The 14,827-nt window shown below is 48.1% G+C and overlaps 5 protein-coding genes across 5 annotated transcripts; 1 reads left to right on the top strand and 4 right to left on the bottom strand.

Moving 5' to 3' along the window:
• Nucleotides 1-254: 254 nt before the first annotated feature.
• Nucleotides 255-2,879, bottom strand: BJ212DRAFT_1374258 (uncharacterized protein). The gene is made up of 8 exons (XM_041336399.1): nt 2,391-2,879; nt 2,258-2,326; nt 1,937-2,203; nt 1,637-1,883; nt 1,448-1,581; nt 925-1,398; nt 717-869; nt 255-669 (listed from the first exon to the last, which is right to left on the bottom strand). Exons 1-8 carry the CDS (start codon nt 2,649-2,651, stop codon nt 523-525), a joined length of 1,752 nt encoding a protein of 583 aa, XP_041190009.1. The 5' UTR covers nt 2,652-2,879; the 3' UTR covers nt 255-522.
• Nucleotides 2,880-4,885, bottom strand: BJ212DRAFT_1374264 (apoptosis-antagonizing transcription factor). Its single transcript, XM_041336400.1, has 9 exons — nt 4,831-4,885; nt 4,724-4,774; nt 4,574-4,670; nt 4,162-4,522; nt 4,037-4,111; nt 3,898-3,987; nt 3,702-3,835; nt 3,232-3,648; nt 2,880-3,183 (listed from the first exon to the last, which is right to left on the bottom strand). Exons 1-9 carry the CDS (start codon nt 4,835-4,837, stop codon nt 2,970-2,972), a joined length of 1,446 nt encoding a protein of 481 aa, XP_041190010.1. The 5' UTR covers nt 4,838-4,885; the 3' UTR covers nt 2,880-2,969.
• A 525-nt stretch (nt 4,886-5,410) lies between these two features.
• BJ212DRAFT_1374269 (uncharacterized protein) lies at nt 5,411-8,525 on the top strand. Its single transcript, XM_041336401.1, has 3 exons — nt 5,411-5,646; nt 5,703-7,479; nt 7,531-8,525. Exons 2-3 carry the CDS (start codon nt 5,881-5,883, stop codon nt 8,275-8,277), a joined length of 2,346 nt encoding a protein of 781 aa, XP_041190011.1. The 5' UTR covers nt 5,411-5,646; nt 5,703-5,880; the 3' UTR covers nt 8,278-8,525.
• On the bottom strand, nt 8,421-9,824 carry BJ212DRAFT_507931 (small GTPase superfamily). Its single transcript, XM_041343362.1, has 11 exons — nt 9,676-9,824; nt 9,589-9,628; nt 9,482-9,533; nt 9,350-9,432; nt 9,211-9,281; nt 9,115-9,153; nt 9,024-9,062; nt 8,960-8,972; nt 8,782-8,907; nt 8,543-8,725; nt 8,421-8,491 (listed from the first exon to the last, which is right to left on the bottom strand). Exons 1-10 carry the CDS (start codon nt 9,721-9,723, stop codon nt 8,616-8,618), a joined length of 621 nt encoding a protein of 206 aa, XP_041190012.1. The 5' UTR covers nt 9,724-9,824; the 3' UTR covers nt 8,421-8,491; nt 8,543-8,615.
• Nucleotides 9,825-10,150: 326 nt separating this feature from the next.
• Nucleotides 10,151-14,144, bottom strand: BJ212DRAFT_1448398 (fungal-specific transcription factor domain-containing protein; the record flags this gene model as incomplete). The annotated part of the gene is made up of 15 exons (XM_041338537.1): nt 10,151-10,780; nt 10,865-10,993; nt 11,057-11,240; nt 11,370-11,619; nt 11,678-11,768; nt 11,830-11,921; nt 12,045-12,150; nt 12,201-12,462; nt 12,514-12,555; nt 12,579-12,739; nt 12,860-13,166; nt 13,224-13,251; nt 13,307-13,383; nt 13,445-13,538; nt 14,141-14,144. The coding sequence occupies 15 exons, from the start codon at nt 14,142-14,144 to the stop codon at nt 10,151-10,153; spliced, it is 2,457 nt and encodes an 818-aa protein (XP_041190013.1).
• Between the last annotated feature and the right edge of the window lie 683 nt (nt 14,145-14,827).

Genomic DNA, 14,827 nt, shown 5'->3' on the forward strand with positions numbered 1-14,827 from the left:
ATTATTACCTGACGGCGTCAGTTACTCTCCTTGCAATTTTACCTTCGTTAGCCTAGCATGCCACAAACATTATGTTCTCCTTCCACATTCTCTTACTGCATGATTTTTCTTATCGTTGGACTGCAGTATATTTGCTTTAATAATATCAAGATCTTGTCGTTGCCTTGAATGCTTTAACCGTGATTGTTGCTGTCAGACTTACCTAATTCACTTCCAACCCTGGGCCAAACAGCGTTTATGAAATGTGCCATGAAGCATGGAGGTAGTGAGCGCTCATTCCAGCGACTGAATTAAATTCTTTCACGAAGACTCGCGGAGCTACTGCATAAAAATTCAGGGGTGAAATAGATTCCAGAGAGTTTAATATGATTCGAGAAAGTATATTCGAGGGTGCATGTAGACGAAAAAAAAATGAAATACGACCGAAAAAATTCTCGGTCTAGGCGCGAGGGAAACGTCCCAAGGTGTTCCAGAGAAAAGACTCTTAGAACACCTGAAAATAATATTGTGTATATCTCATTATCACCGCCCATTGACTGTGGCAGTCGAGTCCCTCCGTAAGCCCAACGGGCCAGGTACAGGACGTGCTTCTGGAGAAGGAGGCCTCTTATTCGGATGGTCTGGAATTTTCTCGATCTCTTTCTTCGCCGCTTGCCAAGCCTCGAGGTTCTGTGACTATTAAAGCTAAATTCTGGAATAGTCAAAATGGAACCTACCTTCTTGCACCAGTCCCTGTGGATTCTTGCCATGCTAATAGTCATCTCCCTTAAATCGGCGACTTTCTGACGTTGGAAGCGGTCTAGATCGGCCTGAATAGTCGAACTTGAGTACTTGAGATCCTGCGCTGAGAGGTGCAGCGCATCTTCCAGCTATGGTAAATGCAGTCAGTTTAATGATGAGTGAGGGGAAATAGCAAAGATATACCTGTGAGATGGTCTCCCGCGTCTTGCTGATGCCACTACGACGCGCCGTTTCGGGATCAACGTCCATCATTCCGTGGAGTGTGTAACTTAAAGCATTCAAAAAGCCCATACCAGGTGCTCGCCGTTTGTACGGATTGGGTCCTGGGTGCGGTGGAAGGTATACTGAACCTGGCTCCTCAGCCCCATCTTGAGGCTGGTTTTGAGGTTGACTTTGACCTTCTTCACCCTCGGCAGGGCTGCCTGGTGACCGCAGGCCATTAACACGACCTTTGGACAACGCCTCGTCCAACCTCTTTGCCTCTCGTTCGCTCTTTTCGTATTCTTCTAGCATCTCACGCTTGTGTTCCAACGCATCCTGGGTCATCTCATATTGAACATGCTTTTGGTGACGATAGGAAAGCAGCTTCTTGATAATCACTGCAAATTGCGCGTACTCATGGAGAGGCTCGGAAAAGTTCTGTTCAAGTTCCTGGAGCTACGAAGGAGTGAGATGGATGACTTTGAACAGAAAAGGGCCGACGCACAAGTCTAGTTGTTGACATGTATGTCGTGTCAACAGCTTGTCCCGTCTTCTCCATAGCAGCGGCCAGTGCGCCACTTTCGTTCAAGCTGTATCCGTTGAAAGCAGCGCCGAGTTCTGAGTAATCCTGAGCATTCTCTAACATATCAAAGGGTCATTAGTAATTCAGTTGTCCGATTTATAATGGTCGCACCCGACCATCGCTTCAAGGTCCTCCGAGTAACCTTTTCCATAGGTCCACTGAGATGGTTTGCGAATTTGTTGGTGAATATCTCTGAGTCTACGGACCGCTGATCAGGGTTTCTCAATGGGTGTGTTGCTGATGGATTTGGAAGGGCAGCGTAAGCAGAAGCTGCGCTCTGATCTGTCGGGTTGTGTGAAGGTGCTTTGAGAGTGTTCTTCGGAAGGAGAGACAAAGGAGGTGAATGCAGCACTTCCGTCTATTCAGTCACAGTCAATCAGATGCCAGTAGGTTAAAATAAACTCCACAGACCCAAGATACTTCACCGTCGAGAAAACGATGAAATACATGCTCGTTCGACAAGATAGGGTGCCGAGCGATGCGGTTCAAGAAAGTCTGCAGCATTCGCTTCCGGCGCGCGATCATCGCAGCATCCTCCTTGGCCTTTGCTTGCTTCGTGGCATAGTCACCAATAGTTTGCTTTGATGGAATTGGTGGGATAATGATAGTCGGATACAACTTTACGAGGCTTGACCTCAGGGACTCGAATTCCGAGTACCTATGTCTCGCTTCTGCATTCTATCTCGTAAGGTTAGAAGGGGTACATCCAATTGAGAAATAGGTTGCACTTACGCCTGCACGAATAATGTAGGTAATGTAGGGCGTGTTGGAGTTTAAAGACGTCTTCTGCGCATCCGTTATCTTATCGTGTAAGCTTCTTGTTAGCAAGTTCATCTAGACATGGACAACTGAAAGAGCCACGCACAAGAATCTCGAGGTCCTCCCCAGAGTGCAACCACTGATCTCGTCCACAGCAAAAGTCACTCTTATATGTTGTCTGTGGATGCCTGTTGGTTCCGGAGGAAGGAAATGGACGACTCAGTGTTGGGCTTGTCGGTGAGAGAACCCGGACGGGATGACGGGGAGAAGAAGGCGCAGATATGTTCACCTTCGATGTAGACGATGTTTCGGAAGATACACGATCAATATCGGTCTCGAACGGATTTTCCTCCTCGAAATTGTCCATGCCAAAGTTCCAACTATGTGTATCGTCGGGTCAGTTGAGGAGCTTGGTGAGGTGAGGTTCTGCAAGTCCAATTCGAACTAGAACACAGGCTGGTCCAAAGAAGGTCTCTGAGGTAGACTACCTGTGCAAGAAGATGTTGCAAGCAGCAGAATGTTTAAAAAGGCTGTTCAATGAACGGTCGATAACTACCGCAGTGCGTTTTGGGCTGTGATTGTCCACTGAGAACGTCACTGTCATCGAGCGTCTATATTTGGATGTACCTATACGCAACTTCGTACGTATAACTCGTACGTATAACTTAAAAGTGTACATGGCACACTACCCAAAGACTCTGAAGCCACTCTTCAAGGCAGCATCAATTTGTTCTCGCATCGAGGTATCTTCATCCATTCCATCGTCTGCGTTTTTCGTGGAATTCTCGAATCCTTTTCCGAACAAAGAAGCGAACAACTCGTCAATCTGTTCCTCGTGCCAGCTGCCTTGCATTGTAACTGGAACCATGAAGTTTTGAATCTTTTCGTGCACCTCGTATCTATGCGAGATGAGCATCTTGGAACAGCAAACTAATAGGTTTACCCACCGTAACTTGCGACCTTTGCTGGCCTTGGTATCGACGTGTTTCTTGGCTTTTTTCTGCTTTTGAACTTCCATCCAATCTTCGTTGCCTCCGTTGCCGCGGGTATCAATAACGTCTCGTAGCAGTTGATGGTAAAAATCTGTATCGTCAAACACCTCTAGATCGCCTTGAACATCCTGCTCGTCACCTTCAACACCTTTATCAACCCCTATTCGAGATCCTTTACCCCTATAGATTCTTGTCCGTTGAAGAACTTTATCGTGATCCACAAGCGTTTCATCAATAAGTTGAGAAGCGGACTTCAACCCTTGCGATGACTTTGAGAATGCATTACGATTTGAAGGCAGCAGCACAGAGGGGGCAACCGCCTGAATCTTGCTTGACCACTTGTTCAAAGTTTGTATGAGATGAGGATGGAAACTGCCGTGTTTAATTAGCCAGTATGGAGTGGTCGATAAAACAAACGGAAATACATATGCTCCACAGAGGCTGCTGTCTGTGTGGCTTCCCGAAATTCTGAAGTAAAATCTTTTATAGATCTTACATCACTAGTTTTACGCCGTTTCCGAGGAGGAGGAGCTATTGCCTCATTGGTAGATAGTAAGTCCTGTGAAAAGTGAATAGAGGTTGATAAGGGGGAGCAGGGTGGTGGCGATTCATTAAATGTACCTCCTGCAGGTGAAACAATTCATCGAACAGAAGCTGTGCCTCTGCCAGCATTTTTACTAATGATGGCTGGACATCGTCGTAATCTGCAAGCTGCGTGGAGGTGAGGGGGAAGTACTGAGAAATTAATCGGCATGCTAACCGATGGGAGCCGATTTCCTGCAGAAACGGCCCTCTGCAGACGGATACGTGCGTCAAGTAGCGAGTCCCACAACGCCTTCGAATGTAGTCAGTAAAACCAAGATCAAAAGGCACAATTGACCGCACAATTTGCTTCGAAACAGCCTTCCCTTTTTTGCGGTCCTCGTCACGCGTTTTGCGCAATCTCGAAGAAAGATTCTCGATGTGCTTTGGATCCTCATATGACGCCGTGCTTTTGGCAGCAAATGTTTTAGAAATTAATGTTGGAGCATCTAGTTCGTTCTCCTGTTCGCTTTGAGAAGATGGGACTTCGTTGTCTAATTCTTCCTTGTCTTCGTCGCGCTCCAGTTCGCTGCCAGTCTCGTCGTCGTCCCCCCCACTGTCATATTCACTGCCGTCATATTCTATTAATTGGTTTCGGGATGTCTTTATGCCATCATATTTTGGGTCAGCTATGCTGTCTTGCAGTTTCCGTAGCACAGAGGGCCTAACGAGGATTTGAAGATAGGGCCGGAGCAAGAATGAAGGCGAAACTTACCCGACGTCAATGTAGTGGTCGCGTGCACCGCCGGTGTCATCCGCAAGATCATTTTCTTCCTGATCATGGGCTGTGACCTCGTTTTCTGGGTCGAAATCTACAAACGGCAAAGTCAGAGTGAATGATGAACGGCCGTACCGTAGCGCTTGCCTACAGGTGCAGCGTCCTCAAGCTGAGCGATCTGTTCCGCGAGAGAGATGCCTATTACAATGAAATTTTCAGTCTCTTGTCGTTGTAGTTCACAGCCATGAACTCACGCTGCATGAATGAAGATGATCAGCTGAGCAAGGCCCGGCACGGTTGTCATTTTCAATATGAGTTTTGTTATGTAATCGTTACGGACGCGGGAAGTTGATGGGTCAAAATTATCAAGCGAAATATTTCTTCTTTCTTCACCGCCGTCACAAACGACAGTCAGTGGCCCATCGCCGCTGCCAGTATTGAGTATCAACAAGCTGCAGAGAACAGCCAATCTGGAGTCTATATCTTATCCATGTTATTTGCAGGTAAAAGATGCACAGAAATCGTGTCTCCAGTGAGTACTTCTCATTTCGGATCTGGGCTTGTTCTTTTGAGCCAAAGACCTGTCACGCGACAAAGCTATCGCTTGTTGATACTTCGTACTGATATCTTTACATGTAATACGATAGCCCGACTATGCCTGGTCTGATTTCTACTTGCTTTATGCGCGTGTCTTCTCAGGAATATCCCGTATTTGCATTATTTTCCATTTGCTTCTGTGAATATGTCGAGGGCAGTCCAAGTAGATCATCATTTATCTCCTATTATCCTCTCCTTGTCCCTCATTTATACGTACATTTACTCACATCATCTCAGATTATCAAAAACAATCGCCCCCAGCGATGTCTCCTTCCCTCATCCATTCCGCAGGCGCCGCCGTAAATTCTCTCTCACCAGACGACGAGGACGACAGCGACATATGTCCAGTGTGCGATGGAGATTGCACCTGCGACAACAAGCCGCGTCCCCCGCCTGCACCGATCGCAAGCAATGGACTTGCGCGTCCTGTTGTCGCTCCATCCTCCGCCGCTCACGTTCCCGTAATGCCGTCGCTAAAAATCAAATTCACCGTCCCAGCAAGTATGCAGAACAGAGCACGCTTACTGACATCGCAAAGCAAAAAGTCTCGCGTAGATGGAGTATCCATCGCGGCATCCAACATCACGGGATCGGGAGCCGTGTCTTCCCTCGGACACGCTCAGCATCCCACTTTGTCAAGCACCGTTGGCCATGGTCATTGTACGTCCCAAGATTCAACAAGTCAGAAGCGCAAAGGTCGTCCATCGATGGGTACCGTCGATGCGCGAATCCCGTCCAGGACTGCGGCAGCAGACCGGCAAATTCGCGGCAACGAGGCCAACACGTTGCCACAATCACAATCACATCTCCCATCGCAATCTCTTCGTGCACACAAACCAGGTGCATTAAAAGGCCCGCGCTCCAATATCAGGAGTGCTAAACAGCCGAGGACAAATTTTAAGTCCTCGAGGCCTCCCCAAAACGCTAAGACCCAAGGCACAATCCCAAAGAAGGTCTCGGGTTCGAATAACAGGAAGAAGAAGCAGGCCCTATTCAGTGGCGGGTCCACTTCTAATCATGGCGATCACAGTACTGATGATCTAGACGACGATGGCACTGAGTCTGCACAATTTCCGACTTTCGTTGCTGCTTCAGATTTGTCGCCGTCGTCGGCATCCGATTCATCTGACTCGGGTAGCGAATCGTCAAGTTTCGACTCTGATTCCTCTTTGGAGGCAGAGGAGGAGAGCTATATTCTTGCGGAGCAGAGACGTCATGACAAAGCACGCGTTCGTCGTGAGCTTTTAGGTGACGAGTCTCATCGGCGTAAGGATGCGCATAATAATAACAATAATTGGGTTATTCGCCCGCGCAAAAAAAGTGTCGGTCTCAGCGATGTCGACATGGATGGCGACAGTGATGATCATACAGAGGATGAGGACGAGGATGAGGACGAAGAACTGTGTGACGAGGAAACAGACGAGGAGACGGATGGTCAGGCCCCTAGCGTCATTTACACCGGCCTTGCGACTGGTTGGTCGGATGATGAGGAGTCGAGCTTCGATGCTGACATCTTCTTCGACAATCTTTCTGATACAAGCTCTGACGACAGCTCGTCAGGATATGAGCCAGCTGATCCTCAAGATGCTCAGACCGATGCTATGGCAAGTAGCATTAGCAGCCTGCAGCGTAGTACGGACCTTGAGATGACGGAGGGATGGGATGGCCAGATTGTCTTTACCAATGGCTGTGATGATGGCCAAGGCGTTTTGGATCTTGCCTTTGAAGCCACCGCTGCCCAACTGTTAGCTTCGGATACTGCATCTATCAGCCAGGACAGCGATGTGGAGATGGGGTCAGAAATGGGAATCGGCGGTGGCGATGATGATGAGGAGGTCGACTCTGTGATTGGTACCAGTGATGGCGAGACCACGGAAGAGGAACTCGTTGACGCCAGCGGCTTACCGACGTCGCGTGCCATGAGGCTCTTCCGTTGGCCTACGAGCGTGTCTTCTATCAATCCATCATTTACCGTAAGCCCCACAGTCTCGCCCGCACCTCACAATCGCCGATCAACCACGTTGCACCACCGTGAGTCCCCTCGACCTGCCGACATTCTCGCCAGAAAGGTCTTCTGCAATGATTCGGATCACTCTCAGGACAGCGGCGAAGGAAGTGCGCCCAGTCCCATTCGGAGAATATCTCGAGGCGGTGTTCCCATCATGGGACACTTTAAGCAAGCCGGTGATATCACACAGAAGATGGCCATTCTCACTGGGTCAAACAAAGATGTTCCGTCTCCTTTCCCTCGCCTCGCTCATAGACACAGGCGCATTGATTCTAGCAGTGGTGGAAGCTTCTGTAGCGTATGTATTTTACATCACACGATTTGTTGTCCTATTAACTTGGCATTTCAGATGATGGACGTTCGCGGTCGTACATCCCGACTCACCATCTTCACTCCATCTTCTGCCTTACCCCCTCCTTCATCGTCCGATGAACCTTCGTCACAAACTACCCCCGAGCCCTCACTCGCAGAGCCGATTGAACTGGACGATGTGCTAGATTCGTCCTATCTCGACTCTGAACCGGAGACGTCAATAGGGAACGGTACAGCGAGCGAAGGCGAACTCCATCGTCATTTGCAGAGTCTAAGTCGCTGGGACCGGGTTCCTGTCGGTACTTTCCGTTTTACTCGCGAGTCGGCGGCATCCTCCAATGACATCCCCTCGTCCCCTGGCTGGGCATCCGATCCTCCAAAGACCGCCACATCTGACGTACTGTCCTACAGTAATGTCATGAAAAGTAGTCCTCTCAGTACCATGCTCTGGCACGATAAGGGACCGCCTCCAAAGGCCACTCCCGGCAAAAACCGATCGGTCATCATATCTCCTGTACTTCTTCCCGTCCGCGACGGTGACCGCACCCCTACCCACGTGCCACATAACCAACCTTCCCATAATCAACAACCTCCTCACAAAACTCGCAAAGAGTCTCGCCGCGAGATGAAGATGTTGAAACGCAAGACTCATGGGCCCGTCCACCACCACCACCATCAGTATCATCATCACAACCACCATCCTAACATGAAGTCGCGAAGCACTGGGTCCGTGCAGCGCACCAACTTTTTCAATTCTACCTCAGTCCCACCACTCAATATATGAACAGTACTGACTTCAAAATGCCGTCATTTTCTGACAACGCAACGTTTCGAGCGCCAACTCACGATTTCTTTGTTGTAAGCTTTGTGCCACCACCTTTTTATGATCACGCCATTTGTTGTTGTGATATTTTTCACTCATCCATCATCTATATCGCCCATGTTGCTTTGCTCTTGCACTACACATCGGGTATTGATCCATATATCCCTTGCATCTCCTGGTAAATAATGAGTGTCGTGTTATTAGTGGAATAGTAATGTAAAAATACAGCATGAATGCGAGCACAGCTCTGACAAGTCCGAGATAAACTATGAACATATGTATCCGACGTGGTATTGTCATCACATTATAACACACCCAGACCCAGACCCCTTTGCCCGCGTGCTCAAGGACACGCGTGCAGCCTCGTAGAAGACCTCTGAAACACCTCTATTGTGCTTCGAACTGCATTCTATGATGATCGAGTGAGCTCGCGCGAACAACGAGGTGAAAAGGAATGATAGGCACCAAGATACCGTGATGCTCGTATTCGACGGGCAACTGCAAGACCCTCCTCATATTGCACTGTATGAGCTCCATATCGAGCAAGTCGATCACGAACAGTTCGGTCGTCCCGAAGGTCGCACTTAAGGGCTATCGTGTGTCAGATCATGGTGTAAAGGAAGGTTGTTAAGGTACGACTGACCGACCAGGACAAGCTATCTCAATAATTAGCTAGCAACAGAAAAGATGCAAAAATCATTGCATACCTTTACGCCTGGACAGTATTCCACTATTTCATCGATCCACTGTCCAAAGAAATTCAGTTAGACGAACCATAGGGAGCAGGAACGTATGTACCTTCGACTCGACGTTCTCCAGTGATGTTGGGTTGTCGACCTGTGAAGGCAGCATAAGCCTCAATATCCCGCAGAATGATAAGCTTTGGCGACTGACAGAGAAACAGATCATGACAACATGTGTCTCTGCATAGCTTAACGATCGTAGCCGATCAAACTCCTCCTGTCCTAATGAGCCCTTCGAATGTTAGATGTTATAGAGAACAAATAGAGGTATGATCTATGCATTTGCTCACCGGCGGTATCCCATAAGCTGAGCTCCACTGCCTGGTCCTCCACATATATATCATGCACGTAGTTCTCGAAGACGGTCGGCTCGCTGCAGACGCCGGTCAGTCGCCAAACAAAACATGGGGTGAAATGCTCACTAGACTTGGGTGAAGAAGCCTCTGGTGAAGACATTTAATAATGACGTTTTGCCTATCAGAACAGTTATAGTGTTAGTCTCAATGAGCAAAGTAAAAAAAGGTCATACCGGAAGCGCCATCCCCGCATACTACAACCTTTCTTTGTATCTGCCACCCACGTTAGTTCGAACCACGGTTATTGAGGACTGGCTCACAGGTCGGCGACCAAAACCTGTTTTCGAGGAGGACCCACAAATTACCATGAGACTCAAAAAGAAGTGAGAGATCGAAGTATGAAGAGTTATTTCCCCAGCTGTGGCGGTGTGTACAACTTGGTGACTTAGCTGAGGGAGTTGTCCCTCATCTGCCAAACAAGACTAAACAATGTTCCGGCCACATGACACCAAGCAATCCATGCTCTGATTCAAAGATCATAAGATATCAAGAAATGATGCGATATCATACAAGAAAACTAACAGAAAGAATATCAAAGTAAAAATGGCATCAGGACAAGAAGGACAACTATGTCGTGGCAAAACAGTAGGACGAGACACCTAGTCATATATACATCTTACCATATTTATAGTCCATCAGAGAAGCAGGAAGCGGGCGGTGTCAACCCGTGGAGTCGTCCTAGCATCACGATAGGCAGGACGAGATATTTCCTCCTTCGCCTGACACCCATGAGCACTACGACCCCATCCCGAGACCGCTTTGTGCCACAAACTCTTGCCAAGTGTTGTGCATTGTATTTTCTGGAGAGTCGCGACGTGTACCCGACGATATCTGCCCGTTCATTTGCGAGTAATTGGCCTCGCTACCATAATCGAATACAGAGAAATAGCTGGGGAATTGCCCTGGGACAAGCTCCATGGGCTGCATCGGTGCCTGGGGGTCGGTATATCCTGGATTTTCCGAATAATGAGGCGTGTTTTCTCTGACAGGGGACATGGTATACGCAGATGAATCGGCATATGTGGGCTCCGCGTTATGCGATTGTCCCGTAGTCGGGAAAGTCTGTAGGTAAGCCAGAACGTTCGGGTGCACCGCTTGATGCGCGTTTCCTGACATGAGTGGGAGAGGAACTACGGGATTCATGGACGTGGGAGAGCGATCAAAGAGTGCCGCGGGCGAGGATGAAGCCGATAATGAATCCTTCTTCGCAACCAAACGTGTCTTCCCTCCGAGCGTAGCCAGTTCATCTTCGTCGTCATACGGTGAGTATGGCTCAGATGGTTGACGAGTAAGCGGCGACATTTTACCCTTCCGGTGTTCAGTGAGGCTAAGATGAGCTTTCTCCCGCAAGCCGAGCATCACCTCCTATTGGAAACCGTCAGTGACGGTGCTTCACCCAAGCTTTCAAAGAACATAGGACTGTATTGGGTATAAATGCAAAGGACTTACCAAGACGGACTGTGCACGGAAACCCCTAGCTGCCTTCGAAAATAACTCACAAGCAGAATCCAATTGCACCAACGCCGAAGGGGCTAAACTCATGGATGGACATCTGGTTACCACAGACCCTAGTACAATCTATAAATAAGATGTGAGGATTAACGCTATTTGTGGGGATCCAAGAGCGTCCAAGATACATACAGCACAAGAGAACAGGTGACCCCAAAGGAACCAGATACGCTCGCTTGGCTCCTTCAATTGAGTATGAAGGTTGCGCATGAGGGCAACGAGCGAGCCCGCGCTGCGATAAGCAGCAATGACCGAAGTGCCATAGGGACTTCCCAGGGGGTCTTTTGGATGGTCAGTTACGGCACGTGCGAAGAAACTTCGGTGGAGGATATAGGAGATCTGATATGGGAGGCACTATCAGCGCTCATGTGCTGCGGGCCCTTCCTTGATATATTGCAAAGAAGCAAGTCCCGCAATATCATCAAAGTTAGGTTTCAAAATCAACTTACTCATTTCCCGAATAGCCAATACAATATGACGTTGCAACAGGAGCATCACACTTTCTGAATAGTGCGTGTCGGCCAATCCTGTAGAAGCGCCAAAACCGGCAACTTGCAGCGCTGGGGGGACAGGGAAGGCACGGAGTTTGCGGTCAAGCTGGAGGACTGTGGCATACGTTGGTGTTTTGGCACCAAATGCCTGGTCATGAACAACACTCATGCACTCTGAGGCGAAACGGTGTTTCCAAGCATGGACTAGATAGTGATGTAATGGTCATCGAAGATGAGATATCCCCGTGGAGTAAGAGCTTACAAATGTTTTCGTCTGAAGCATCTGTTGAGTATGGCAATTTGCAATCCATATGGGCCATGTAGAATGATACCGGTCGACCGAATGTAAGACACTACGAACACCGTTCTCCAAATAAGTAATCAACAGCACTCACAATGCCAAATGGGGCGTACCTGCCACGAGTCATATGTATATAGTTCCCAGAAGAGCTCCCTGCGACGCAGAGTCTCCTTTTGATCCACTCCCCACCGACTGGGATCTCTGTCTAATGGATGAGAGTGTGGCATTAGTATCTCAAACTGCATTGGGGTGCGATAGCATTACGTACGCAGGCCAATCTGCCAAGTGACGAGGTGAGCATAATAAACCAGGGCCCTTGGCTATGTACGGCTTACACTTTGCGCCACTTTGATAGCTATGCCCATAATTGCCCATCGTGCACCAGAATTGGAACCATGTCGGTCCGACATGAAAAGGTAAAAAGTCATGAGAAACTGAAATCAGGTGTGAGAATGATATCAGAAATTCGTCATGGTATGCTTACAAGGGCTTGAACGGCATTGATAGTCGGATCTTCAAACAGTGAGCTCTGGAATAGCGCAGCCCGAGCTAATTGGTGATATTTCTCGGCTTCGACATTGTAGGCTGGTTGGTGTACATCCATGAGGGTGCCAATCGCGAGAACCATGAATACGAGAGACAATTTGTGTGAAAGAAGAGGATCATCGGAAGGCGGACCGGCACTGGGTGTGTAAAATTGGGGATATATATCTTCGTAGAAGTACTGCTGGCTTATGGGATTGTACCTTTCGGGGGGAAATCAGAATTTTCACTACGATAGAAGAAAGCGGACAGACATCCATGCACCTAGACGATAGTAGGTCTGCATATCTCTTGAGCTTTAGCGTGCTCCGGAAGGTACCAGAAGAGAGTTCTTAGTCGCACATTCTCAACATGAATGGATGCGTGTGACGAGGGCAGAATTGGGAATGCCCCACTTCGCGCGAGAATGTCGGCGGGAAGGACGGTTTGAAGTGCAGCAAGACGATCGCTGTCCGTCTCGAAATCTTCGTTTGCTTCATTCTGCAGATATTTAGAAAATAATTAGGGACAAATTTAACCTACTTAGACAGACCTGTAGGAAATACTGGAGTACTCATAGTCAGACATAGCAACAACCTCGTTGAATGAGTGTCCACGTACCCAGGAGTTCGCGATGGAGCCAAAGTATTTCGCACCCCCAGAAGCATTAATCGATAAGGAGCCAAAAGCGTCAACAACCTCGCCGTTCTGCTCTTCTTCCTTGGCTTCGGATCGAGGTATATTTCTGTTACTTGGGGGCTCACGCTGCAAAGGTGATTTGATTTGCAATAAGTCGTCAGTCAATAGAGGGTGCTTTTCTGTAGACATTAGAGAGTGTGAATGCCGAAGAGCATCTTCTAAATCTCGGACACGTTGACAGAGTTCTGATATCTTCTCGTGAAGCTCTTGAGTTGATGCCAAAACGAATCTTGATTGGAAGACATAATCAGACAGTACTCAGCTTAGCACTACAGGTACCACTCACCTGTTCCCCTGGCCAGTTGTCAAAGAACCTATGACATTGATAATCAGCCTGTTGGCTGGCATTGAATTGAGCTGGAAGCGTACCATCTGGACAGATAGCACCACAGCCACGTTTCACACATGAGCCACAAGGAATTGCTCTATCACAACGCAACTTCAGACTGTAAAATAAAAACGATGGATCATTAAAGTAAGTAATATAGATGCGCTTATGCGGCTTACCGTCTACATTCTGCACAGGAAAGACGAGTAGCACCTTTTCTACGTTTCTTGGCTGCATCAGCAAAGAGATTTTGCTCCATGCGATTTGGAGAAACTGGGGATGATAGCATGTGGAGGCCCAAAGGGCTATGTAGACTGATGGCAGGAGAGAAGAAGACAGATGGCCATAATTATCACATTGTGATGGTTTTCAATTGAGCCTATGTGAACTATGACCAACTAAATTCCGCGTTGATTATTACATATGGTGTGTATGTACTTTGACTTCCAAATGTGGATTAAACGGATTATCACCCCTGCCCCTCGGCACGGATGTCGCTGACCTCACAAGCTGTACGCGGAGTGAGTGTGACCCCCCCAGCTTGCTCACATAGTAATTTCACTTCCAAAATACACCCTTCTATCAAGATTTAAAAAAACACGAGGCCTTCATACACTCTACTGCCATTCACAAGTCTTCAATTCATTGCGGATAAACCTTTTCTTCCGCCGTTCCGTGAGTTCCCAGCGTAATCGGATCTTGTGGTAAGTGCTCGTTCTATGACTCGAAGGCACAGCGCAGAACATCTTGTGTCCACAGTTTTGTCGCAGCAGTCTGGACCCTTGGACAGCCTTCCCCAGGTACGCACCATGTGTTACATGATTCTACTACTTACCCCATGTTCAATTCCAATCACTTCTTCCGGCTGATAGGACCCATGACGTGTCATCATCAACATCTCTCGCTTAGCCAGACAGGCCAGGCCTTTCTAAAAAATACACGAGCGTTATACGCCGAGTATTTCTCCTCAATGCGATGCCCAAAATTCGTATGTGGAGTGCACCACGCACTAGTGCTGTGGACACCGTTGATAGCGTCCGAAAAGAAGCACGGAGGACCAATGTCAGCAATGACGAGATGAGAAGGACATCCCCTTGCGGCACCGGTAAACAACGCCAATGCAGGTCTTGCTTGCCATTATCAACACTCCTGTCAATGGGAACACCGCGCCCTTTTACTTACTCACACCGATCACTATCAATAGTTCTAGAGGTCCCGCACACACATTTTGCGTACTTGAAGGAGTGAGTGCGTGCCTAGATGAAACTACACAAATGCTAAAAGCGAGTTCATAGGACGACATTCTTGACATTGGCCACCTCCCGGGACTAACGTATCCAGAGACATCTTAAAATTCAAGAAGACGATCTAACCGGAATGGAGATCCTATAAACCTTTTTTTGAGCCACGGGATTCGTTCTAGATCTTGGAAGCCAGTGAAGCAATGTCAGAAAAGTGCCAACAAATTATCTCACAATATCCGCCAATCGCTTCCTACATTTGTACTATCGACAATCGCGATTGAGCTTAGTATACATCTCTTTCCACCATTTCGGAAATGC

This window comes from Suillus subaureus (assembly GCF_016647635.1).
Source record: "Suillus subaureus strain MN1 chromosome Unknown BJ212scaffold_29, whole genome shotgun sequence".
Taxonomy (NCBI): domain Eukaryota; kingdom Fungi; phylum Basidiomycota; class Agaricomycetes; order Boletales; family Suillaceae; genus Suillus; species Suillus subaureus.